Source organism: Pagrus major, chromosome 6 (genome assembly GCF_040436345.1).
Source record: "Pagrus major chromosome 6, Pma_NU_1.0".
Lineage (NCBI taxonomy): Eukaryota > Metazoa > Chordata > Actinopteri > Spariformes > Sparidae > Pagrus > Pagrus major.
In genome coordinates, this window is record NC_133220.1 from 3,268,904 (window position 1) to 3,296,848 (window position 27,945).

At 39.6% G+C, this 27,945-nt stretch overlaps 2 protein-coding genes and 1 long non-coding RNA gene across 3 annotated transcripts in view; all 3 read right to left on the bottom strand.

Annotated features, from left to right (window-relative positions):
• Nucleotides 1-1,910: 1,910 nt before the first annotated feature.
• Nucleotides 1,911-14,109, bottom strand: LOC140997569 (V-set domain-containing T-cell activation inhibitor 1-like). The gene is made up of 7 exons (XM_073467514.1): nucleotides 14,077-14,109; nucleotides 13,834-13,946; nucleotides 10,218-10,489; nucleotides 9,879-9,914; nucleotides 6,580-6,855; nucleotides 4,236-4,325; nucleotides 1,911-4,061 (listed from the first exon to the last, which is right to left on the bottom strand). Exons 1-7 carry the CDS (start codon nucleotides 14,107-14,109, stop codon nucleotides 4,057-4,059), a joined length of 825 nt encoding a protein of 274 aa, XP_073323615.1. The 3' UTR covers nucleotides 1,911-4,056.
• A 1,664-nt stretch (nucleotides 14,110-15,773) lies between these two features.
• LOC140998679 (uncharacterized) lies at nucleotides 15,774-16,492 on the bottom strand. Its single transcript, XR_012179452.1, has 2 exons — nucleotides 16,370-16,492; nucleotides 15,774-16,227 (listed from the first exon to the last, which is right to left on the bottom strand). It is a non-coding gene; the product is annotated as an uncharacterized lncRNA (long non-coding RNA).
• Nucleotides 16,493-24,244: 7,752 nt separating this feature from the next.
• LOC140997846 (hemicentin-1-like) overlaps nucleotides 24,245-27,945 on the bottom strand; it is a 79,575-nt gene continuing 75,874 nt past the window's right edge. Inside the window, exons 12-15 of the mRNA XM_073467900.1 lie at nucleotides 27,265-27,540; nucleotides 25,661-25,678; nucleotides 25,221-25,309; nucleotides 24,245-25,024 (exon numbers count right to left, since the gene is read on the bottom strand). Coding sequence (XP_073324001.1) covers nucleotides 25,254-25,309; nucleotides 25,661-25,678; nucleotides 27,265-27,540 — 350 coding nt within the window. The 3' untranslated portion in view covers nucleotides 24,245-25,024; nucleotides 25,221-25,253. The remainder of the gene's footprint in view (nucleotides 25,025-25,220; nucleotides 25,310-25,660; nucleotides 25,679-27,264; nucleotides 27,541-27,945) is intronic.

Consider the following 27,945-nt stretch of genomic DNA (forward strand, 5'->3'; position numbering starts at 1 on the left):
GTAAAGAATGAGTTGTGGTGTCTGTTAATTATGAACATGTTGATAAAATACATAATTTAAACTTACCTGTCCTACAATTGAGTTTCCAAAGCAGCAAAGCTAGAACAGCAACAGAAACACTAAGAACCACAACGTAACCAATCCAGCAGACGACCCTGAAACAGATGAACAGTGAAGGCATCAGTCAGAATGTCAGTGCAGATGATTAACAGCAGACTGTTCTGATACTTTCTTTACCCACTGAGTCATTATATCCACATTAATGATGATTATTGATCAGAAATCTCATCGTGTTAATGTTTTGTGAAAGTAACAATTTCGAAATACCGAGTTACATATCATATATCATCAGACCTTCAGAGCAGAATGTAGATGTTGATCTACTGTCTGAAAATGCATCAGTGTGAATCACTTTGTTGCCTTTTCTTGCTTTCACCTGAACTGGAAGAACTGGGAGTTTTCCATTACTACCTGCCGCTGTTTGGCTTCTAAAGGCTTGAGACGACACAAGTGTTGTTGTTAAAGTCGGTTCCATCCACACAGGAATAAAGTGTAATCCTGGAGCAAGAAACATTTTCAGCCTTAACAGCAGGCCAGCTGAGAACCTTTTCCATGTAAGCTGCTGTGATCTTTGTTTCACTGCTAAAATGCTCTTGTAGGAGGGTTTCAGCTGTTTCAAAGCCTCTCAGGACTCATGTGTAAACAACTCTGTACCATGTCTCGTGGCCGCCCTCTGGTGTGTCTTTCCAGAAAATACATGCAGTCCCCTTCAGTTGCACTTTTCTCCTCCACAGTGTTTACAGGCTTGCATGAAAACTTTGAGTTTTTAAAGGGTCACCTTCCAAAACAGGTGTATCTCTTGGTGAAAAGTTGGCTTGTCCTTTGTTGTTGTATCAGCAGTTCAGGTATTTCATTTTGTCTTTGAAGAATTTTTAGTGTAGAAACATCATAAATTGCAGGTGAAGCATTTTCAGTCCTTTTTACTTTTGTGACAGGTCAGTTTTTATTTCCCCTCGATGTTCTGGACTCTTCGAGCTTTGCATCAGGGATGACAACAGTTATTTCTTTTGGCCTTTGCTCCTCAAAACAGGATTTTGTTCCATCTTGATGTGAAAATGTTTGTAAAACTGTTGTTTCTGCACCTGCAGCTTCAATTTCAGCATCAGTTCCCATTTGCTCCGTTTGATGAACTTGACTCTCCTTGTGTAAACCTTTACATGTTATTATCTCTTACTTTGAACTAAGACACCAGTGCATCAGGATTTCCCCGTTAGTTCTTTTGTGCACACAGTTTTAATGGCCGTGGACTTTTTATGGCAGCGCTTTACCTCCTTCTCCTGGTTCGGTCCAGAGGAAACTTTCTCTTGGCTCCAGCACCGCGTCCAGCCGACCACACTGCCCAGTTCCGTTCTCCTCGGGTCTCTGGCTCCGTGTTCTGGTCGGTGTCGGTTCTGGTTCTGCTCTCCGCCGCTTCCTTATGCAGTCAACTCCCATCCCGATCCGTGTTGTTGGACAGCGAACAGCAGATCAAACGAATATAAATCACTGAATATAAAAACGAGCCATCAAAATCAGTTCAATGTGAACGTTCATGCTTTTTATTCAGAAGTTTTCAAAAACTGAAACTTTATTGAGTGAAAATTATCTTTTAAACTGACAAACATCGTGTGTGACTCATGACACAATTCAAACAGGATCAATAAATTATCTGTCTCTCTTCAATCACTAACAGACAAAGGTTTTATTAAATAAGGTCCCATGAGGGAAACCGGAAGGGGCGTGGCTTCTGCTCTCTATTGATCATAAACTGTCTCTAGAAACCTTGTTTTAAAGAGGATTTATCTGCTCTGTTGTCTCTTTGGTATCCTGACAGCTGCTGTAAAACACAGATCATCTCAGAATCACACCCATAATTTAAAATCACTTTTATTTCTTTGATCACAGTTTGAACACAGAAACATCAGAAACAGTCACAACACACAGTTTTGACATTTTTCATGTTTTATTTAAACGTTTGTATAGAAATGATGAAGCGCTGCCTGAAGTGACATGAAACACTACAAGTGCATCATCAGTCAACAACAGAAACATACATGAACTCTGAGAGCCACAATTCAGATATCAGACACCAACAGTAAACACTCAGTGTCCAGTTTATTAGGGACACCCGGCTCAAAAATAAGAATAATAAAAACAGCCGCCAGAATAAGACACAACAGTTCAACAGCTGCACAAACTGCAGCCTGCAAACTGATCATGAAGTCGAATCTTTGAACAACAAACTGAACATTAAACCTTCATGAAGGAGGATTTACTGCACGACTGTTGTATCAGACTGCATCAGCTTCAGCTCGCTGTACCTAATAAACTGGACACTGAGTGTAGAGTTCAGTGTGTAACTGGACCTGACAGACTCTGGATCAGAACCGCAACAAATACAAAGAAGCATACAAATATAAAAATAAAATAAGCCTTCATAAAAAATAAAATAAGCCTTCATAGAAAATAAAATAAGCCTTCATAGAAAATAAAATAAGCCTTCATAAAAAATAAAATACTCCCATGGTAAATCATAATTATGAGATAAATCATAATTGTGAGATTAAGTGATTACTATGAGACAAAAAGTCAAATTTATCTCACAATTAGGATTTATCTTTATTTTTATCTATCATTTATGAATTTTTATTTACCAGTCCGACTCTTTTATCTCAAAATTATCATTTTTAATGCGTAATTTTGACCTTTTTCAATTTTCTCTCATATTTATGAATTTTTATCTGAAAATTATCACTTTTTAACTCATAATTTAGATTTTTTGAATCTCACAATTTTTTGAATCTCATATAATGAATTTGTTTACTATTGACTTTTAAACCTCATAATTTCAAGATTTTATCAAATAATTCTGACTTTTTCCTCATAATTCAGATTTTAATCTATAATTTCGATAATTTTTATCTCATATTTGACTTTTTTCTCACAATTTTGACCTTTTCATTGACTAATTTCATTTTTTAATCCAATAATTTCGATGTTTTATGTAATAATCTTTACTTTTTAATCTCATAATTATGATTTAACATGGGAATATTTTGGGGGGCTTCCGTAAGTCCCAAATAATACCAACACAAATATTATTGGTTTTGAAGCACATGTGGAGCTCAGTCAGGAGCTTTAAGCACATCAAGCAGTCTGATAATATTTGCTCAATAGACGGCATTTATACAGCACTGCTGCCCTCATTCATCCATTCACTCACTCACTCACTCACTCACTCACTCACTCACTCACTCACTCACTCACTCACTCACCGATGGCAGTGAGCTACCATGCAAGGTGCTGGTCTGACCATCGGGAGCAGTTTGGGCTTCAGCCTGTTGCTCGAGGACACTTGGACATGTGGACGGGAGGAGCCGGGGATCGAACCACCGACGCGTGACGGCACTTTTTTGGTCCGAGCCCCTCGGCTCTGAACACGTATATAAAACTTGGACAGCCTTGTTCTGGTTTCATTAAGTCCCTAATGACAGGATTCTGGGTCCTACACTTGACCTGGACACTATTTGTGACTGAGTGCTGTGAGATAAAGTCGAGGACTGTATATGTGTATATTTTGTATATTAATTGTGAGTTTGCTCTGTAGATCATCGAGCAGACATGCTGTTATAATACTCTCCTCAATACTTCTGATAAGGTTCAGATTGTGAGGTCAGAGTATAAAAACAGTTGGTTTAGTTCAGGGACAGATTGAGGTCGTGTTCATGAGAAACATGCCAACATTTTTTTATCTTGCTTCCATCTCAACTATCTGCCTCAACACAACCTGAACCCTAAACCTCAACCTGAAATTAATTTTAACTTTAAAACCAAGTTTTAATCCTCAAACTGCCTGAAATAAGAGAAGACCAAACAAAATGTCTTCACCATCATCCAGCATGGTGGAAACACACACAGCAGAAAACTTCACAGCACATGTAGAGCTGGTTACTTTTCTGGATCAGTTGGATTCAGTGGTGTTGCTGAACTGGGTTGAGACTGCAGTCGTCTTATCTTCTAATCTGCAGGAAAGAAAACAAAGTTTTATTCAAGAAAATCACAAATGTAAATACCAACAAGATGATTAATGTCTGAGAAAATAAGAAAACTGTCAACACTCTAAACATGAGATTAATGTAAATAATGAGGTGTGTTGTTGCTCATCATGAATCTGTTGATACAATATTTAAACTTACTTTTCTTACGATTGTTGATGCAAAGCCCAACACCACCAACAACTAAAACGAGGCAGACAACTCCACCAAAAATCCATCCAGCAGACGACCCTGAAACAGATACAAAGTGAGTGCATCAGTCAGAACGTCAGTGCAGATGATAAACAGCAGACTGGACCTCACAGCTCACACAGAACAGGTAAAGGTGAGTCTGCTCCTGAAATCTGAACTTGTTTCACATGAAAACTCCACTGGGATGAATGTGAGCAGGAACAGTGATGTGAGCTCTGATCTCAGGTCCAGTTTCCTCCTGCTGGGCTCCACAGCTCAGAGGCTGCTTCTGGTTCTGGTCCCAGCAGTGAAGAAATAAATGGACCACTGACTACTGTCCAGAAACATGAAGGTTAAAATCACTGTGAGCTTGTTGGTGCTGGTCGGCTCCACAGTTATTGGGCCTGATGGGAGCAGATCAACACACAGTCACAGGTTTTATGAAGCGTGAGTCTGTTGAAGCTCCGACTATTAAACATAAATATACTTTAACTCATTAATAAAAGAACAGAATCAATATTTAGAGATTCTTACAGACACATATAGACTGAGACTCAGTTTCACATCTCTCCACACAGATTCTTAAATAATATAATCAGAACAATTCTTCTGTCTCAGTTAACAAAAGCTCACTAAAGATCACAGCAGGATCCATATTTTATTTCAGGAACATGTTGCAGAGTTGGATCATTTATGTTGCTGTGAAACTTCAGGTTTGCTCGTGATTTCTGAATCTGAATTCATCCTTCAGCATCAAATCCTTCAGGAGATCTCTGATCAGCTTCTGCTGCTTTAATAGTCACAATGACTACAATTATAAACTGATAATTAATGTTGGAGACTTGTAGTTACAGCCTGAATACAATGGTACTAATGACAAGTGTTAACTGTCCAGTAAAAACTCAGTTCAAAGCCTCCATGATCTCATATTATTACAGGAACTATCATTGTGTATATTCAGAGTTAAAGTTTGCTCCTAGTTTTCAGTCTGAGTTCAGTTTGTAGTTGAGAAATAAAATAATAAAGTCATCAGTGAGTAAACTCTTCTCTTCCTGTCTGAGTGTCTTCATGGTGTTTGTTGTGTGATTCATGTGTAACTCGGCTGCTGTGACGCTGCAGTTTGTCATTGGGATTAATAAAGTCTCTCTCTAATCTCTCTAATCTAAACAGAGCTCACAGTGACGCCTCTCTGACGGCTTCACTCTGCTGTTGCTGTGCTTTCTGTCTCCAGGGCTGCAGACCTGTTGGGAGCTTCATCAGCAGCAGGGGACACACCTGGGCCTGATGTGCTCCATGTACAGAAATCCTTCAGAACATCTGCTCACACATCTTTGTGTCGGGGCTTTTGGTTTCCTTTGGTTTGTTTTTACAGCTCAACATCCACACAGCACATCTTCACTCATCCACTGCTACACTACTGACTGCACTCACTCCTCCAGCTGTTTGTGAAACAACACGACTAGAACAGAATCTCACCTGGTTCTGACACATCAGTTATAAAGAACAATTACAGGATTATAAATGAAACATGATGTTTCCTGTTCATCACTTCTCTGCTTGTACATGAGGATTACAGTGTGTTTAAGAAGGAGAGAAACATGAAGAACTTAATTACACCTCGTTAGATAAAACATGACACATCAAACATTTTTAAAATCTTCCAAAAGTTTGGTAACATTTACACCTGCAAACACAATCATGCCAGCAGCACATATGATCGTCTGGACAACCCTCCAATGTTTACGCTGAAAAAATGATCTTGAAATGACGTCACATGAAATTTGGTGTCTGATGACTAAACAATATTTTCTGTTACACTGAACTAACATAAAAACGTGTTATAAAATAATGAACATGTGCTCCTCTTGTGTTATCAGAGTTCAATTGTGTCGATACAAACACATGTATTATGTGCTCAACAAGCTCAGCTGTGTGTGAGACTACATCCTGTACATACATATAACTAGGCTGAGTATAAAAAAGGACTTGGATAAGTGCTGACCTTTCAGAATTTGTTCTTTACGGTAAAATAAAGATTTGTGTGTGTTGCAGTTTGATACTATGAGATTCATGATGCACAAAACTTCTCAATGAGCTTCATAACTGTCCTCAGATGTTTCCTCTGAAATATATTTACTGTAAAGAGAGTGAGTGTAATACTGGGGATCTAACTGCATCACATACAGCACATATAGTGTTAATAATTAATAAACGTTCACTTTCTCTCTCTAATCTCTGGTGACTGATGAACCAACGTCATCATTTCTATAAAGGAATTATTTACATATTAAATCACAACTAGGAAGAATCTCACCTGGGATATGCACAGGGATCACAGCAGATATCTGATGGCTGATTTCCTTCTGCGTAGCTACACAGCGGTAGGTGTCGTTCTTGGTCACAGTAATCTTGACAGTGATGTATGAACGACCTCCTCTTTCTGAGATCTGTGGCTTCTCAGCATGAAGAGTTTTATTATCACTGTCCTTCCACTCTACTGTAGGAAGTGGAACACCACGAGCTTCACACTGCAGCAGCGCCCTGTCCTTTGTAACATAAAGTATATCGATATATGGCTTTGGAGCTGCACCTGTGAACACATTATAAACAACAGATTATAAAGAGACAGTTTCAGCATTATTAAAGTAACATTGGGATTTTGTTCATCCACACTCTGCTTGTATCCAGTTTACAGTGTGAAGAGAAAAACAAAAAAAGCCTCCAGCATCATTTTATGGGACGATATTTCAAACATTTTAAACTGTTTCCAGTTTGAGGCAGAAGCACAAATACAGTCAACTTGTTAAACTGAACTATAAAGATTGTAATAAAATATAAAACATAGTGTTCAAAGGTAAACACACCTGATGTGTCACATGTTAGTGAGAACTACTTTACTCATGCTGCCTGAAAGAAAAATTAACCATAAAGTTAGTTGAACTTCTGCCAAGAGAAGGTTGTGAAAGATTTAACTGGGTTGTTTTATTTATTTTTACAATTATATATTTTTAAACATGAGTGTTTAATGTCAACGAGGGCAGACTGAATATTAGAAACTCTTCTCAGCATCTACACAAACAACACAGTTCAGAAGCACCAAGAGATGAGCAGATGATGCTGAAGCTCCAAAGCTTGTTTGACTCTGTAACGTGAACTTTTCCAACAGAAACAACTGTTTCTAACAGAATCCAGCTGCACTTACATTTGACTCTACGTACGTATGATTGGTGCATCGCTTCAATGTTTTTAAATTAAATGATCTTTTCCTTCCCTAAAGGTTGGTCCAGTGAAGGGACGGGAGGATGAAGACTTTGATTGTGGTTTGCTATAAAAACTCTAGTTGATAAGTTGATGATGGTGAATTACCATTATTGGGATAAATGTGAATATACATTTTTTTTTTTTTTATTTTAGGAGTAAAATTAGGTCTTTCTTGTCCACAGCTGACGCAGAGATCCTGATTCATGCCTTTGTTTCATCTAGGCTGGATAATTACAATGCCTTATTTTAGGGTCTGCAGTGTGAGAGCACTGAAAGTCTTCGGATGGTTCAGAGTGCTGCAGTTAGAGTCTGAACAGGTGCTCAGGGCTCCTGGTGGTTCCCAGGGTTAAGAAGTCAGCTGGCTGCAGGGCTTTTTCCTATCGTGCCCCCTTCCTCTGGAATAACCTCCCAGCTGACATCAGACAATCTGGCTCCATTGACGCCTTTAAATCTAAACTCAAACTCACTTCTTTGACTTAACCTTTAATTAGTCATTGACTTCCATTGCTCGCTTCTTCGGTGGGTCGGTCTCAGTCTCCATGAGTCACCTTTAGTATTAGAATTCACATTGTCCTGCCGATGAGAAACAATCTGTTTATCTCGATTAACATCGCATTTCTCTAACTTTTGTTTTTGTTTTCTGTTCCCACAAGCTGCAAGCTGTGTTGCTCTCTCACTCTCTGTAGCTTCCTCCTCCTCTTCCTCCTCCTCTCTTTTCACTCAGGCTCCCTTCTGATGGACCTCGGGCCCCTGGGACCATCTACCTCTCCTGGCTCCTGCTGCCTCACATATTGATGGATCTGGATCGTCACACCCTGGGCTCTGCTGGATCATTGCTCTCTTCTCCTTTTATCTGTATTTCTGTAAAATTGGATGCCTCTTCACTCTGATCTTCTCTGTTTTACTGCTAATTATCTTGTGTGTCCTCTTCCAGGTCACCACGGTGGAGAGGAGGTCGTGTGGCTCGATGCTTCGTCCTGCTCAGTCGTCTCCTGGATCCACACACTTTACATGTATAATTTGTATCAGATATTCTGTCAGTGCAACTTGTAAACTGTGATTTTGTTGTTGTTTCCGTACATGCAACATCTATTACATGTCTGTCTGTCCTGAGAGAGGATCCTCCTCTGTGGCTCCTCCTGAGGTTTCTAACATCTTGTTTAAAGGGTTTTTTTTCTCAATATGTGAAGTTTTTCCTCACTTGAATCGAGGGTCTGAGGACAGAGGATGTTGTTCACTGTACAGATTGTAAAGCCCACTGAGGCGATGTGACTGTGATTTTGGGTTATATGAATAAAATGTATTTATTTGAAGATGTCTAGCTCAATAACGTACAGTCATATTGATTTCCTGCTTCATTCTGAATTGTCACAAGATGAGCCTGCATCTTTCTTGTGATACTAAAATATCTGTGATGCAATAAAAATATTTTTTTAACAAAAATATGAAAAATTATTCCAGTCTGTTTTAGAGACATTTTAAGAGTTTTCAGCATATTTTAATGATTATCAGAATAATATTATGGATTTCAATTATTTTCTGGATAATACTGACAAACCTAGTTCAGTGTATCTTTACACTAAAGGAGGAAACAAAAAGCAACATTGAAGCATTCAGCATTTTCCTGATGGAACCTGATGAAGGTCTTTGTACCAAAACATTATTAAATAAATTCCTGATTGAGGTCAACAGTGTGCAGGAGTTGTTGTCCTGAGTTAGGAACCTCAAAAAGACCATATGATGGCTGCCGCTGTGTCAGAGCTTGTGTCAGGTGAAGAATATCAGGTGAAGTTTGATGATGACGAGTATATTGATGATGTCAGAGGCTTCAAATGTCACTGCTGCTTCAGAAAGAGCTTCTTTCAGCTACAGCGAAACTATTTGATCATTACTGAGATAAAAAAGAATAAAAGGAATATTGTGATGTTGGGACTCAGAAGGATTGTGACATAAATATTAAACATGAAGTTAAAATTCATGAACCCAGAATGAACCTGGGACTAAACTACATTAATAAAGTAGATTACATTATTCTGTCACGTCAGTAAAAAGACTTTATATGGAGACTTTTTGGGAAATGCAGTAATTAATTATTTTACTTCTTCATGTAATTAGACAATCTGAATAAAAGTATTAGATTTAATAACACGCAGGCTTCTTGGATTAAAAGATGTTGTTGTATAACTATAATATAATAAACGTGTCCACCTTTAAGTGACGAGTGATCCCAGTCAGTTCAACACAGAGAGGTTCAGGCCCACAGATGTTAGTGTTTAGACTGACAGGCCTGAGAAGACATTTACAGAAACACCTGCAGAGGTGGAGAGTGACGTCATCAGAATCACGACTCACCTGATTTTTCACCTGTTCTGTCTCTTAAGACTTGATCTGAAAGGCAAAACAAACACATGTTAGATTGTTTTGAAACAGACAGGTAATACTGTGTAAAAGTCATATTTCATCTACTATAGACGGCTGAAATTTCATTGCACAGAGACATAATCTGCAGCGTGTCTCTGATATCTGCATGTTTGATACAGAGGTCATCTCTCCAGATGTGGCTGCAGCTCTGTGGGCTCGAGGCCCTGCCAGATGTGTATTCTGACCACAACAAAAGTCCATCTGGGACTCTTGAACCAGTCGCAGCAGTAAATGAGCGGACATCTTTAACTGTTTAATGAAAGCACTCACCAACAACAAGCTCAATGTTGAATGTTTGTCTCGGCTGAAGACGTGGAAAATCGCAGCTGTAGGTCCCACTGTCGGCCATCTCTGTTTTTGTGATCTTTATGGAGGCGTTGCCGTTCTTCAGTTGATCTTGAAAATGTGAGACTCGATCTATGAACTGTTGATCTTGACCTGTGTTGCTGTTAATAGAATGAATGCCTGAATTATACATGAACACATGCCGTCTTTCATCTTTCTTCCAGTCAAAGGTCTTTCCTGTGATGTCCTCCTTGGTGCTGGGGGAACAGGATAAAACAGCATCATCATCTTCTTTCACGTCCACTCTGACACCTGGAAGATAAAAACATGTGTTACTCAGTATGTTAACATGCAGAGTCATCAGGAAACAAAGTCAGATAACAACTTTACACACCACAACAATAACTCAACACCTGTTTCCTCTAACATAATAGTTTTGGTTGTGTCGTGCTTGTACTGACATATTTTAAGTATATTTAAGCTACACTTCACTCGCATTTGCCCCTAAAAAAATGTATGTGCGAACCGGTAAAATGAAGGTCACAAGTTACCATCACAACCACAAGTCACCAGCCCTTTTCACACAGAGTTGCCGCATTATCGCCGCAGCAGCGGTTCGCCAGTTCTCCGCCGTTGGTTGTTCACACAGAGCCGAGCAGCTCCGGCTTAAAGACGAACCAGAGTAATTCACACAGCAAGCCGGCGCTGCGGGTCCAGAAGAGGCGTGACGGTACACGTCATGATGATGACATGTGTGTTTTTTCAAGGTGTTCCCCGGTGTCCTCCTGTTAATCTAAACATGTACCTGCTGACTGTTTATAATCATATAGATGCTGTTATAATGTGTTGTGGTTGAGATCCTGACCCACCAAACATCCTGGAAAGTGACAAAGTTACGTTTTTCTCTAAATTACAGAATCGCCATCAGTCAACAGGACGCTGTCTGACTCTTTCACTCGCGGGGAGGGAGGCTGTTTTCTGGGGGGAAAGTTCAGTAAGTCTCGGTGGAGACTGACCGTCGTGGTGATTTTTTTCATCTCAGTTTTATATTGTTATTGTGATATGAGACTAAACTGTATATCATCAGATCAGTATATCCTGTTCCTCAGCTGCAACACACAGGTTGTTTTTTACTTTGTGTAGGAGGCAGATTGGTCATTTCTTTGTTCATGAGTGATGTACACATTTGTGCCAGTAGGTGGCAGTATCTCTTTAGGCCATTGCTTTTGTTTCTTTATAGGCAGGTGGGTTAATCAGCGCAGGTGCACACGCTGGGGAATCCATGCGGTTTTTGACCGTGCCATGGCATGTAACGCCGCAGGTCAGAATATTGTGTGTTATTGTGACAGTGAGTATTATATTTCTTGAGCCGGCTGTGTGTAGCCTAATAAATCTGCAACAAAAGAGAAGTAATGCTTGGACATTTGCTGTGTTATGCACTTACACCGGAATGCGCCTACACCTACACTGGCATGCGTACAAGCCCTTTAAACCACCAGCATGCGCAGACAGTGACAAATGGCCACTATACTTTGTAATTCAAATATGTTCACTGTACTTTCTAAGGACATCAAATTAAAGCTTCACATGTCAGAGGAATTATGTTTTTTAAACAGAATTATGTTCACTGATGTTTCTCTGATTTATTATTGGAGAAATCTGAAAGTCCAGTTGTGCATTTCATTAATCGTCCTCAGCCAGGGTACAGTTATAGTGGGTCAGCCAGAAGTTTATCACTCTAATTGAAGCCCATCTAATTGCTTTACAAATTCAATAAAATAATCCCATGTCTTATGAAAGTTCTGAAGGGCACCGTTAACAGGATACCTGATCTTTTCTAATTTGAGATTACACATGATACTCTTGATGAGATGTGTGTGTCAACCGCCGCACTAGTAAGGAGGAGAATGCCGAAGCCTTGCGCTGACAGGAGGTCATAGATATGTTTTCTTAGGTTACACCAACAATGGCCATAAGGGGTCAGGGTGTAACAGGTTTTTAAAATGTTTTAGAGAATAAATCAAAGAAAGAGGACCAGAATCGAGCTAATTGATTTTAATACTAAGCAGGTCGAACCACAGCAAATAGGTGGGAATAGAAATAAGACTGAAAATCAGTTCACCATGAGCAAGGACAATTAGGAAAAAATGCTAGAGTTGAAAATGATCAAAACTTTGATTGTGAACCAATTACAGACCGTGTCATTGTATAATTCATTCTCACTTCATCTCCTCCATATTTATCACGTTTGTCAATGAACTGGCTTGAAAATGACTGAACGGCGCCATCTGCAGGCTTCTTACTGAATATTTGACATGAATGACACAGAGAACTACAGAAGACAGTTCAGTGTCCGTTACTAAACCACAGAGCGGACGGTGAAAGCTCATAGACATATATAATATATATACTCATAGACATATATAATATATATGTACTCATAGACATATATAATATATATATATATACACATAGGCATATATAATATATATATATATATACATACACATAGACATATATAATATATATACTCAGACATATATAATATATATGTACTCATAGACATATATAATATATAATCCCCGACGGAAAATTGCTTGCGTTACAGCTGCTCCCATTCAAAGTCAAGAATATGCAGAAAAATAGTAATAACAACAATAACAATAATAATAATAATAATAATAATAATACAAACTATATATATAGTGCATATTTATAAAAGTAGCCTACTGCAACTTTACTTTTTTAATTATTTGTCTCCATGATTGTTAATTTTATTACTTAGATGATCAGAAATCACTGTGTAAAAACTACGTTGGTGCTTTTTATTCCAACAGACATCACATTTACATGTCAGGATCTGGATCATGTCAGTTCACGGGGCAGAGCTGCCTCCTCCAATATGGCGGCGACGCATCGCAGCAGCGGACCGACGCAGTGAGGCATCTGTGTCTATATATGTCTATATATGTCTGTATATGTCTATATGTGTCTATATATGTCTATATGTGTCTATATATGTCTATATATGTCTATATGTGTCTCTGGTTACACTCGTTACTTTATTAACTACACGGTTACATGTGCGTCACACTCAAAACGCTCCCCGGAGCAACAAACTTAATGTTACAGGAACTACTTTAGTTTCTTCAGGAGGCTTCAGACACACACACGTTTAATTTCACCACCGAGAAAAGAGTCCAACAATATCACGACATCCGGAAGATTTCAGTTCATCAGAAGAGTTTATGAGAAACGTTTAGTGTCGCAGCAGGAAGGAGACGAGACACACACGCACACACACACGCACACACACACGCACGCACACACACACACAGCAGTGATGACGTCATATTGTTAGAGACTTTCTCGAGATAAAACTCAGCATAATTCAGCTGTAATCGATCCAATCAATACTATCGATGTGTGCTGATGATCAGGGTACGTGTGTGACGTCACAGCGCGCTGAGCAGGTGTCTTGTACGCACTAAAGCAGGAAGCAGCTGATGAACATCCCGCATGTTTCCGCATTGTTTCCGCTGTTCAGATGAAATAAAGTGAGAATTAAAGACTGTCAGTGAGTGATGATCAGTTTTCTTACCGTCTCCAGCAGCAGACGTTTCTCCAGAGCAGCTCAGCAGACAGAGACACACGAGAGGAAGAAGCTCCATAGTTGTGATGTCCTCTGAGGACTTCACCACACTGATGGTGTCTCTAAAATAACGGAACTTCACACAAAGGACAACACCCTTAGTAGTTCATCACAAAACAGTTTCGGTTTCACAGGATGAAGCAGCGACACTTCCGGTACAGACCTTTCAGAATAAAGGCGTCATCAACAGACCCGCATAGCCACAGATACATAGGGTCCATCCATGTCTCTTATTTGTGGATACAGAGGAAATAATGAATTAATATATAAACTCATTCTGCGCATTGAAATGGATCCTGTGCCTCTGAGCAGGGCACAGTACAGAGTATAAATACACAGTACACAGTATAAATACACAGTACACAGTATTAAATACACAGTGCACAGTATAAATACACAGTACACAGTATAAATACACAGTACACAGTATAAATACACAGTACACAGTATAAATACACAGTACACAGTATAAATACACAGTGCACAGTATAAATACACAGTGCACAGTATTAAATACACAGTGCACAGTATAAATACACAGTACACAGTATAAATACACAGTGCACAGTATAAATACACAGTACTTTTTATCCAGAAAGACGCAGCTCCCCCGTTTACTTTGATTTGTGTCCAGTCCAACATGGCGGCGGGAGCGTTAACGTGACGCAGCTAACTGCTCCGCCACTAACTGCTCCGTCACTAACTGCTCCGTCACTGACCTCCAGTGTGAGCGTCCGCAGCAGATGTGGAGTTTTCAGCTTCTCTCTGTTATTGATGAACTCACTCAGAAGACGTGTTTAGTCTGGTGAAGGTGAATATGATCGTGTTGTTGTTGTTCAGGCTACTTTCTTCTTCTTCTTCTTCTTCTTCTTCTTCTTCTTCTTCTTCTTCTTCTTCTTCTTCTTCTTCGGTCAATGGCAAGAGTAAAATACACCTTTAATCTTGAACTGTGTCATGAACAACACATATATTTGTCAATTAAAAATATATTTCAAGTCATTAAAATCGCAGTTTTGTTATTAATAAAGTAAAATCTCATGTGGTTTTGTGTTAAAGCGCTCAGTGAACTACATCGTCTCACTCAACACACGTCACCAACACCAACATGGAGCCAACTGGGCTCAGAAAAGGTCGTAAGAAAGAGAGAGTTGGTTCTGGTTCAGTTCTGTGAGCTGCTAATATACAGGAGCAGCTCTACGATGTTTAAGTTACGAGACGACGCCACTAACGACACTGTTGGCTGTGTAGTCTTTATAATGACGTCTGATATTTAATTAGTTTAATGACAAACTGAAACTTTATTGACTTGGAAAATTATCTTTTAAACTGAAAAACATATGTGACATTCATGACACAATTCAAACAGGATCAGTGAATTATTTGTCAAATTTATCTGTTGAAGTCTTCTGAAAGCAGCCTTTGTTTGTCAGAGTATTTCATCAGCCAGAGTTATTCAGTCAGTTCTGTGTTTCAGCTAACATCACCCTTCTTCTCCAGGAGAGAGCTGTGTGAGGCACAAACACCAAACACACACTCAGACACACACATCTGCAGCAGCAATGATGCCACGACAACACACATCACAGCCAGTTCTCCATAAAAGTGTAAAACAGCCTCACTGAGTGTTTGTCCTCCTGAGATTCATGTCATCATTCAACCTGACACACAAACAGAAGGAGCTCAAAACACTTCAGTCAAACAGCAGCAGGTGGCGCTAACGTCTCTGACAGATTTCACTTCCTGTGGCTGCTCGATGAAACAACACACCTGGTGCAGGTGCATGAACAGTTATGGTTGGTTTGCAGAATCACACCCATAAATTAAAATCACTTTTATTTCTTTGATCACAGTTTGAAGACAGAAACATCAGAAACAGTCACAACACACAGTTTTGACATTTTTCATGTTTTATTCAAACGTTTGTATAGAAATGATGAAGCGCTGCCTGAAGTGACATGAAACACTACAAGTGCATCATCAGTGAACAACAGAAACATACATGAACTCTGAGAGCCACAATTCAGATATCAGACACCAACAGTAAACACTCAGTGTCCAGTTTATTAGGGACACCCGGCTCAAACTAAAATAAGAATAATAAAAACAGCTGCCAGAATAAGACACAACAGTTCAACAGCTGCACAAACTGCAGCCTGCAAACTGATCATGAAGTCGAGTCTTTGAACAACAAACTGAACATTAAACCTTCATGAAGGAGGATTTACTGCACGACTGTTGTATCAGACTGCATCAGCTTCAGCTCGCTGTACCTAATAAACTGGACACTGAGTGTAGAGTTCAGTGTGTAACTGGACCTGACAGACTCTGGATCAGAACCTTAACCTTATCGCACTATGCACTTGAGTTTATGCACCATGCACTTGATTTTATGTATTCTTGTATGTATTCCATTCTTGTAAAGTGTCTTTGAGAGTTTTTAAAAGCGCTGTACAAATAAAATGTATTTATTATTATTATTATTAACAAATACAAAGATATAAATATTCCCATGGTAAATCATAATTATGAGATAAATCATAATTGTGAGATTAAGTCATTACTATGAGACAAAAAGTCAAATTTATCTCACAATTAGGATTAATCTTTATTTTTATCTATCATTTATGAATTTTTATTTACCAGTCCGACTCTTTTAATCTCAAATTATAATTTTTTAATGCGTAATTTTGACCTTTTTCAATTTTCTCTCATATTTATGAATTTTTATCTGAAAATTCTCACTTTTTAACTCATAATTTAGATTTTTTGAATCTCACAATTTTTGGAATCTCATATAATGAATTTGTTTACTATTGACTTTTAAACCTCATAATTTCAAGATTTTATCAAATAATTCTGACTTTTTTCTCCTAATTCAATTCAATAATTTCGATGTTTTATGTAATAATCTTTACTTTTTAATCTCATAATTGTGATTTAACATGGGAATATTTTTGGTGGCTTCCATAAGTCCCAAATAATACCAACACAAATATTATTGGTTTATTGGTTTTGAAGCACATGTGGAGCTCAGTCAGGAGCTTTAAGCACATCAAGCAGTCTGATAATATTTGGTCAATAGACGGCATTTATACAGCACTGCTGCCCTCATTCATCCATTCACTCACTCACTCACTCACTCACTCACTCACTCACTCACTCACCGATGGCAGTGAGCTACCATACAAGGTGCTGGTCTGACCATCGGGAGCAGTTTGGGCTTCAGCCTGTTGCTCAAGGACACTTGGACATGTGGACGGGAGGAGCCGGGGATCGAACCACCGACGTGTGACGGCACTTTTTTGGTCCGAGCCCCTCGGCTCTGAACACGTATATAAAACTTGGACGGTCTTGTTCTGGTTTCATTAGGTCCCTTTTTAACTTGGTCCATTTGAATTCTGCTGTGTGTCACTTTGATTATTGTATTTCCACCCCTTGTTCTATGATCCTGTGTTGATGTCTCATTATTTATCTGTTTCTATGTGGCTCCATCTTATTCATCAGCTGCTACAGTATCAGGTCCTCAACAACAGTCCAGTGGGCAGTTTGATTATGACTCCACATGATGCTACCTGGAATTAAATGAATCTACGCTGACGACAGAGTAAAAATGAGACGCATCAGATAATCAGAATATAAAAATAAAAGAATAAAAGCAACATAGAACAGAGTGAAAGAGCTCGTCTTTGTCCTCAACAACATTAATAACAGAGTCAAAGTTTGTTTGGTCATTTTTTCTCTTAAAGCTTCACAAGAGTGGAACTGAATCTCACCAAATATCAGAATTCAACACAAACTTTTCATTTAATTCTCACTGAACAGAACGATTCATTAATAATCAGCTCTGTCAGCATTAAAGGCCACCTGCTCTCTTCTGTTGTCACCTCGTTAACTCCAATCTGTCTGATAACATTAAACTACTTTAACAACTCCTGACATACAACAACCTCATCAACGACCACGTTCACACAATCTTTCCTGGAAGTTGCACTCTGTCGTACACGAGAAGTGAAAGAATTAAAATACAGTTTGAGAGAGAAGTTCAAACCCTGCAGACTTCCTGTTTTGGCCAATCACTGCTTGAAGTGGATGTGACAGTTGGTTTGTCGGTTTCAGGAAGTGAGTCGGGCTGATGCCTTTTTACTTTGACAGGATTCTGGGTCCTACACTTGACTTGGACACTTTTTGTGATTGAGTGCTGTGAGATAAAGGCGAGGACTGTTGAGCCTTGACCACTCGTCCTAGGAGCCAGGTGTTTCTTGGGGCATTGTCATCGACAATGACAACGAGATCTCCGGGAGTGAAATTCCTTTTAATGTTATTCCACTTGTGTCGCTCCTGCACAAGTGGGATGTATTCTCTGGCCCATCTTTTCCAGAACAAGTCAGCAATATACTGCACCTGTCGCCATCTTTTCCTTGAATAGATGTCCCCTTTTTGGAAAAGTCTGGGGGGTATGATGGGATTTGTTTTTAAGAGAAGCAGATGATTTGGAGTTAGTGGTTCGAGGTCATTTGAGTCACTGGTTACTGTTGCAATTGGTCTGTCATTCATAATCACTTCCACTTCACACAGAGCTGTATGTAGACCATCATCATCCAGAGTCTGTTCCTTTAAGACAGAGTAGAGGATCTTTTTGACCAGTCTAATTAGCCTTTCCCAGACACCACCGTGATGTGCTCCAGAGGGGGGGTTGAATGTCCAGTCAATTCCTCTTTTGAGAAGTGATCTTTGGATTCTGTCATCATCCAGCTGTTTCACAGATTCCCCCAATTCCCTTTGTGCACCTATGAAGTTGGTGCCTTGATCAGATCTGATGGTTTTCACCGAGCCTCGACGGCAGATGAATCGACTAATAGCATTTATGCATGCATCTGTATCCAGTTGACTGGCAACCTCCAAGTGAACAGCACGGCTTACAAGGCATGTGAATATCACTCCCCATCTCTTAACCAGAGCACGGCCACGTTTCACCTCAATGGGTCCAAAATAATCTACACCGACATGAGTGAAGGGTGGAAGATCTGGCGTAACTCTGTCTAGAGGGAGATCAGCCATCTTCTGCTCACCTGCTTTAGCTTGTTGCCGTCTGCAAAACACACAACATTTGATCATTTTTCTTGCTGAAGAGTTGGCACCAGACAGCCAATATCGTTGGTGAAGTTTGGAGAGCATGTGACCTCGCCCAGAGTGACCAACCTGTCTGTGAATGTGACTCAGTATTAACTTTGACACATGAGAATGTTTAGGTAGGATCTTGGGGTGCTTGATCTCTGTGGGCATAGCCATCTTCCTCGTCCTTCCCCCCACTCTCAGGATATCAGAATCAATGACAGGGTCCAACTTATACAGGGAGCTTCCTCTTTTGCAGAGTTTTCCTTGCTTCAGAGTGGCGATTTCCTCCTTGTAATACTGTCTTTGCTCATAGCAAATAATGGCATTTTCTGCATTTTCAATGTCCTCCACTGAAAGACCTGTGACTGCAGGCATCTTGAGAAAGAGCGTCTGATCTTTTAGTGGTTTTCTTTTATCTTGACCAATCAATGTACTTTCCTTTTTTCTTTTCCTGCTCATCTGTAGAAGGAGATTCTTTAGTTTCATTATCCAGGCTACAGCTCCTTTTAAGTCATCCCATGATGAATAATACTCAATGAGCCTGCTTGCGGGATTTTTCTCTGAGGTAGAGGTGACAGTGGTACTTACAATAGCCTCTTTCCTCACCTCTGGATCATCTGGGAGGATGGAGCCGAGCTCTACAGGATTTTCTGGCCATCCTGTTTCTGATTTTGCCAGAAACTCTGGTCCTTGAAGCCATCTCTTGGAGCTGAGAAAGGATTCAATGCTCAGGCCTCGAGATGCATCATCAGCCGGGTTGTGTTTGGAATCTACAAACCTCCACTGACTCACCTTTGACAAGTTATGGATCACTGCAATCCTATTAGCCACAAAGGTTCGAAATCTCCGTGTTTTATTTCGAAGATATTTCAGAACAGACTGGCTGTCAGTCCAGAAAGTGGATTCTTGGAGTTCAATTTTAAGTTCTGTGCGAAGCATTCTGTCTATTCGTGAAGCCAGTGTGGCAGCAGTGAGTTCCAGTCTTGGGATAGTTGTTGTATTGAGTGGAGTTACTCTTGATTTTCCCATGACAAATGCAACATGTACCTCTTCAGAATCATTTGTGAACCTTAAATAACTTGCAGTTCCATAACCTTGTTCACTTGCATCACAAAAGTTATGCGGTTGTGCAGTTTTTACTTGGCCAAAGTTCTTCGGTTTCACACACCTGTTAATTTGGAATCTGGCCAGCTCATCCAGCTCTTTAAGCCACCGTTGCCATGGTTTTAACAATTCCACAGGAATCGCTTCATCCCATCCATACTTCGCTTCACAGAGTTGTTGAAGGATTTGCTTGGCTTTCAATATGAAAGGGGCAAGAAACCCAAGAGGATCATACACAGAACTCACTATGGCAAGTATGTTTCTTCTGGTGGGGTTTTTCTTGTTAACAGTGACACGAAAGCTGAATATATCATTTTCAATGTCCCAGTACAGTCCTAATGCTCTGTCATTAGGCAGCTTCTCCCTGTCCAGATCCAGGTTCTTAATGTGTTTTGCTCTGTCATCATCAGGGATGGATGCCAACACAGCACGACTATTACTAACCCACTTGGTTAGTTTGAATCCTCCAAGGGAGCACATTTCTCTGAGGTTCCTAACAAGGCATATTGCTTGCTTCTCTGTTGGAACTGACCTGAGACAATCATCAACATAAAAATTAGACTTGACTGTGTCGGACACTTCTCCATCAAATGCGTTACTGTTATCCTCTGCAGTTTTTTGCAGTGCAAAGTTTGCACAGGTTGGAGAAGATACAGCTCCGAATAGATGAACCGTCATCCTATATTCCTCCAATTCCTTGCTTGTGTCTCCCTCTGGCCACCATAGGAATCTGAGCAAGTTTCTGTCCTCTTCATGAACTCTCACTCTGAAACATGCTCTCAATATCTGCCATAACTGCAACTGGCTCGTGCCGGAATCTGAGTAAAACACCAATAAGAGAGTTAGCTAAGTCTGGGCCCTGTAGGAGTACATTATTGAGTGATGCTCCTTTGAAGGTTGATGCACAATCAAAGACTACACGGAGGGGTTTTTTTACGTTTATGATGCACACCATGGTAAGGTATGTACCACAATCTGCCGTTCTCCGGTTTTAAATCCTCTAGTGGTACCTTCTCAGCATAACCTTTTCTGATGATGTCATTCATGAAGTCTCTGTACTCACTCGCATACACTTGATCCTTTTGAAATTTCCTTTTGAGATGTAATGTTCGTTGTTCTGCCATCTGATAGTTGTTTGGCATACAGATGCTCCTATCACGAAGCGGTAAAGGTAAGTAATAATGGCCATTTGTGAGAATTACAGAACTTGAGGCAATCTGCATGAACTGTTGGTCATCAGCTGACATCTCCATTTTCTCCTCATAGTCTTTCTCTGAAAGTCGTGTGCATATTGTCTTTCCAGGAGCCTTTCAATGTGCATAATGGAGATTCGGTTCACGGATGCCACGGTGCGTTCCTTTTCCATAGCAGTAGAGACATTGAGTGGACCATTAACCATCCATCCTAACAGTGTTCTAACTGCATATGGTCCGTTTCTTTGGCTATTAATGATTCTCCATGGTTCCATAGCCTTTGGTGCATTCAGTCCAATAAGAAGATCCACATCAGCATCTATTTCCTTTACCTTGATCTCCTGCAGGTAAGGCCACCTGTTTAAATCCGTCTGGGTGAGAATGTTTTTCTTTGTCACAGGAATTTTGTCTTGAGTATATAACTTTGGCAGTGTCAGGTAAGTACCATCTTCTATATGACCGACCTCTAGACCAGTTAGCTCATAGCTCTTAACAGCCTTTTCTGTTCCCATAGTCTGCAGAAGAACTTCAGTTCTACGGCCTCTAGCGTTGAGCTTCCTCATGAGGTTCTCTGTACAAAATGTGTCAGTGCTGCCGGGGTCCAGTCTCTACCAGCCCCAGTTCCTTCACCCTCTCCAAGTGACACAAGAGCACTGCTGATCGATGCTTCTTCAGGTTTAGCTGCCATACTATATAGCTCTGCCTTGTGAGTGTATGTCTCAGGTTTGGGGGATCTCTTTATGTGCAGAATAGTGGGATGATTCGCTTGACAACTCTGACATTTCATTCTTCTTTTGCAGTTTTTACTCAAATGCCCCACTTTCAAACATCCAAAGCACAATCCATTTTCTTTAAGAAACTCAATTTTAGCTTCATGAGGCTGAACATTTATTTTCTGACATTCAGCCACGAGGTGTTTACCAGCACAAAAGGAGCATGTGGTGTCATGAGTGCTGGAGTTCGAGTTAACTTTAATGGGTGATTTCTCTTGCGTCCATTTCTCTTCTTTACTGTCAGGCACCATCACCACTGTGGTAGCAAAACTGCTTCCTTTACTTTTAAATCTGTTTGGTTTTGTGTCTGTGAAAGTTTTGGCCTTTAAAGTCCTAATATGCGTGAGAGGATCATGAATATCACCAAAAAGAGGATCTTGTAGTATCTTAGCTTGCCTTTCAATGAATGCCACAAGGTCCTGCAATCTTGCACGTGTGTTACTGTGTTCCAAAATGGCACAAGCTTCAGTTCTCCACCTCTCCCTCAGTTTATAAGGAAGTTTCGACACGATGAGCTTTAAGTTGGACGGCAGGTCAAGCTCCTCCATGTCCTGCAAACCTCTCATGGCAGTAAAACAGCCTCTTAAGAAAAGTGCATAACTTTGCAGTGCCTTTCCATCCTCTGGCTTTATATTGTTCCAGTTCAGAGCTTTAGCCATATAAGCATTTGCAATCTTTATTTCATTTCCAAAATGCACCTTTAACAGTCTCTTGGCCTCCACAAAACCTGCTACAGAATCCATATGAAGACAGCTACGGACCAACTCCTGGCAGGGTCCTGATGTATACTGCTCCAGGTAATATAACATGTCTTGGCAGTTATTTGTTTTCTCCTCAATGTTATGCTGAAATGCCCTCATAAAGATTTGAATTCAGAAGGGTTTCCATCAAAAACTGGAATTTCTCGTGCAGGAAGTGATGCTTGTTTATGCTGTAAAACCAATAAATCAGCAATATCATTTTGTCTTTGCATTACAGTCAATAAATTGTCTTCATTGTTTGTCATGTTAATCCCAGCACCTGTTGCTGTTTGCGGAGAACTCTGAACAGTAGGACCATGCTGTTGTAGAGTAATGCGTGTCATTCTCTTATTTTGTGGTGGAGAGCTTATTGTTGATTTGGCTTGTTGGTTTAAATACCTTTGTAAGGGTGTTTTGGGAATTGCTCCAAGTTCAGCAAATTCAACTGGATGTTTCTGGATTCACTGTTACATCAGTGTTCTCTTGGTAAGTTTCCAAGTATTCATTCATGCCATCCCCTTGTCGTGCTTGTGGTACTTGTGTTGGTAAGTGTTGTTCATTTTGAGATTCAAAGTTTTCCAGCACTTTTAATTTTGCCTCAGATTCAGCCAGATTCATTTCCAGCTCCATTTGTTCCATTTTGGTTTTTAGTTGAGCCTTCTCCATGTCCAGGGCATGTTTCTTTTCCAAAGTTGCTGCCCGGGCTAACAGAGCAGCTCTTTCTGTGGCAACTTTAAGTAGTGCTGAGGCAACAGAAGAAGTAGCAGATGATCGTTTTGAGACTCGTGACCTCTTTGAAACGTTGGAAATGCTGTCCTGGGGTCCAATGAGTGACTGAGGATCTGTTTGAGAAGTTTTCCACTTCTCCACATCCTTAAGGAAATCCGCAAATGTGGACATTTTTGGTTCATACCAATCAATTCTGTAATTGCAGCCGTTCTATGAATTTATTTTGAAATGCGTGCTTTTATTTTGAAATATGTAGAATGTAGAACTCATTCAATTTCATTTCACCACAAGTCGCAAGCATTCAACCCCAAAGCATGAGAAGCTTTTCCACAAGACATTTATTTTCATTTTCCATTCAAAACTTTATGCTTCAAGACATCATTGGATTTCGTTTTGTTTGTCAGTGTGCACACTTAATTGATTGCCCGATGATGCGATTTCCATTAATGTAACATTTCATTCCTTCATAACTTCCAGCGCAACTTTAGTTTTACTCACGAGTCCGCTGAGGCCGATGTGTGTCTAAGTCCATAAAGGTCCAGCGCCTGTTCCGATGCGTTGGATCATCCACACATATCCACAGGTTGCGGTGTTTTTAGACAAAATGTGGCGGCATTTTAACCGGCAGCCGGCATCCAGCCGCCGTCCTTTGTTCAGGGGTTCGCTGTGGTTGTGACGCGCTCCCATAAAAAACAATCACTGCCTCTTCAATCTTAAACAGCGTTTTATTTGTCGGGTTTGCAGTGTCCACACAACTTAAAAGTCACGAATATCTACTTAAAGAAAAGCCCAAATACAAACGAATAAAGAGAGCGGTCTAAAAACATTGTGGCTCTCCCCTGTCTCATCATCAGAGACACCTGTCCCACCTCCCATTATCTGTCCTCATTTCCTGGGAGGTGGCTTATCACTGTTATGAATTTAAACAGTTAAATAAAAACATAATCTTCATCTAAACAACTATTCATTTGCTCATCAATAATAGTGATAACATTAATCAAACGAAAATAGGCAATAATGGCTCTAATAACTGTGTATGTGTATATTTAGTGTATTAATGGTAAGTTAGCTCTGTAGTTGAGGGAGCAGATATGCTGTGATCTTACTGTCTATGATCCTGGTAAGGTTCAGATTATGAGGACATCTTATAAAAACAGTTGGTTTAGTTCAGGGACAGATTGAGGTCGTGTTAATGAGAAACATGCACATCAACAAACAGCCTTCCATCTCAACTACTTGCCTCAACACAACCTTAACCCTAAACCTGAAATTAATTTAAACTTTAAAACCAAGTTTTAATCCTCAAACTGCCTGAAATAAGAGAAGACCAGACAAAACGTCCTCACCATCATCCAGCATGGTGGAAACACACACAGCAGAAAACTTCACAGCACATGTAGAGCTAAGTTACTTTTCATGATCAGATGAATTCTGGTAAATGGTGTTGTTGAATCTGGGTCAGTTCTGGTGCCGCTCTTCTTCTTGTCTGCAGGAAACAAAACGTACTTACAGTGAAGAAAATCCCACCTGACCTGATCCTACTCAGTGTCAATACACAGAATAATTAATGTCAGAGAGAATAAAACAACTGTCGAGACTCTGCACATGAGATCCATGTAAAGAATGAGTTGTGTTGTCTGTTAATTATGAACATGTTGATAAAATACATAATTTAAACTTACCTGTCCTACAATTGAGTTTCCAAAGCAGCAAAGCTAGAACAGCAACAGAAACACTAAGAACCACAACGTAACCCATCCAGCAGACGACCCTGAAACAGATGAACAGTGAAGGCATCAGTCAGAGCGTCAGTGCAGATGATAAACAGCAGACTGGACGTCACAGCTCACACAGAACAACTAAAAGTGAGTCTGCTCCTGAAACATATAACATATATATGAATAGGTCACTATGGTAACCTGATGCTGAAAAAAAGCCAAACATTTTTCCTGTGAGCTGAAGGTTTATTAACAGTTGAAATTTTACACAGCATATTATTCAAACACTAAAAGAACGATGAAGATATTGTTATAAAATGTCTCGATGTTCGATCTGAACACACATTATGTTGTTTGGAATCAAATAAAACTTGAATAAAACAATATAAGAGGAAGAATCTCACCTGGCTGTGTAGCTGCACCTGTGAAGATAACAAGGAGTGACTTATCAGTTATAAAGGACCATCATGAGGCTCAGTTACAGCTCCCAGCATTATTCAACAGAGGATCATATTTCAGACACATTTCACTTCTACAAAGAGTTTGTAACTATTTACAACTAAAACACTTTTTCTGACTCACATCATGACAGAAACACATCAACAGTGAAGACTTTACAGCAGCTCCTGAACTTTTACACATTTGTTGTGCTTAAAAAAACATTAAAGGACGTCATGTGAACTTTGTTGTCTGTTTACATTAAAGTAATAAAGAAAATGTGTTATGAAATGTGAAACACAGGGTCATTAAGAGCTTGTCCCCTTCTGTTAACAGGGCTCGGGTGTGGCCACTTTAATAGGAACACCTGTACAATCTAAAGCAGGGCTGAGCAACATATACAATATATACTGTTGTCATGATGTGAGACTATATATTGTCTTAGATATTTGATATTCTCACATGGTGATATATCATAACTGTTGTCTGTTCCTGGTTTTAAAGGCTCATTACAGTAAAGTGACGTCATGTTCTGAACTCACCAGACTGTTCGACTTGTTCTGATACTTTCTTTACCCACTGAGTCATTATATCCACATTAATGATGATTATTGATCAGAAATCTCATCGTGTTAATGTTTCGCGAAAGTAACAATCGTCATCCCTACAATATTATCACAGTAGGGCCTGTTTGGTCAAACATATTGAGATATTTGATTTTGTGGCCCCGTCCTAACATTTATGAAGTGCTTTTGAGAAAAATTCAAAATATTGAGTTACATATTGTATATCAGGACCACTTTCAGTCTGAGCTCCTCAGTGGACCTGAGCTGGTACCAACATCATTCTTTCATGTCACTGAGACAAAGATTTAGTGATGAAGATCCTGTGGCATCAGAACCAGAAGCAGCACCAGTGTGACTTGAGGAGACAGAGCTCAAATGTGTTTCAGGACTAAGAGTTTCTCTCACACAGTTTCTCTGATTAATTAACTAAATAAACACATGAATCAAGTGTATGTGCTCATATTGTAGTCATGTATCATCACACACAGAATAACAAACACACTGTGGCCACTTTATTAGACCCACATTAATGATCTGATGCAATCCAACACAACTGTTCTGACTCAAACTTCACTTTTATGATGAAATATGAAGTAAAATAAAGATTTGTGTGTGTTGCAGTTTGATACTATGAGATTCATGATGCACAAAACTTCTCAATGAGCTTCATAACTGTCCTCAGATGTTTCCTCTGAAACATATTTACTGTAAAGAGAGTGAGTGTAATACTGGGAATCTAACTGCATCACATACAGCACATATAGTGTTAATAATTAATAAACGTTGTACATCGTCACAAAGACAATAATTAATGATGTTCATGCTCCTAAAAGGTGAATTCAGACTGAACACAAAGTTATTTTCTGTCTCTTTTTAATCCTGAAAACGTGTTTATTCAACACAAACACCCAGTGAACCAACCATCAGCACGTGTGTGTGTGTGTGTGTGATGTAAAACATTTAAAATTATTTACATATTAAATCACAACTAGGAAGAATCTCACCTTGGATATACACAAAGGTCTCAGCAGATATCTCATGGCTGATTTCCTTCTGCACAGCTACACAGCGATAGCGGCCGGTCTTGGTCACAGTAATGTTGACAGCGATGTAAGAATGACCTCCTCTTTCTGATTCCCGTCGCTCATCAGCATGAAGAGTGTTACCAGCTCTGTCCTTCCACTCTACTGTAAGAGGTGGAACACCACGAGCTTCACACTGCAGCAGGATCCCGTCCTTTGTATCATCAAGTATATCGATATATGGCCTTGGAGCTAAACCTGTGAACACATTATAAACAATAGATTATAAAGAGACAGTTTCAGCATTATTAATGTAATATTTGGATTTTGTTCATCCACACTCTGCTTGTATCCAGTTTACAGTGTGAAGAGAAAAACACAATAAAAGCCTCCAGCATCATTTTATGGGACGATATTTCAAACATTTTAAACTGTTTCCAGTTTGAGGCAGAAGCACAAATACAGGGAACTTGTTAAACTGAACTATAAAGATTGTAATAAAATATAAAACAGTGTTCAAAGGTAAACACACCTGATGTGTCACATGTTAGTGAGAACTACTTTAATTATGCTGCCTGAAAGAAAAATTAACCAGAAAGTTAGTTGAAATTCTGCCAAGAGAAGGTTGTGAAAGATTTAACTGGGTTGTTTCATTTATTTTTA

Bases quoted from the DNA above. Each gene is read 5' to 3' on its own strand.
- LOC140997569 (XM_073467514.1), bottom strand. From the start codon at position 14,109: ATGGATGGACCCTATGTATCTGTGGCTATGCGG. The intron at 10,490-13,833 runs GTAAGAAAACTG...CTGTTCCCCCAG, and splicing joins AACGTCTGCTGCTGGAGACG to CACCAAGGAGGACATCACAG. The intron at 9,915-10,217 runs GTGAGTGCTTTC...TTTGCCTTTCAG, and splicing joins CAACATTGAGCTTGTTGTTG to ATCAAGTCTTAAGAGACAGA.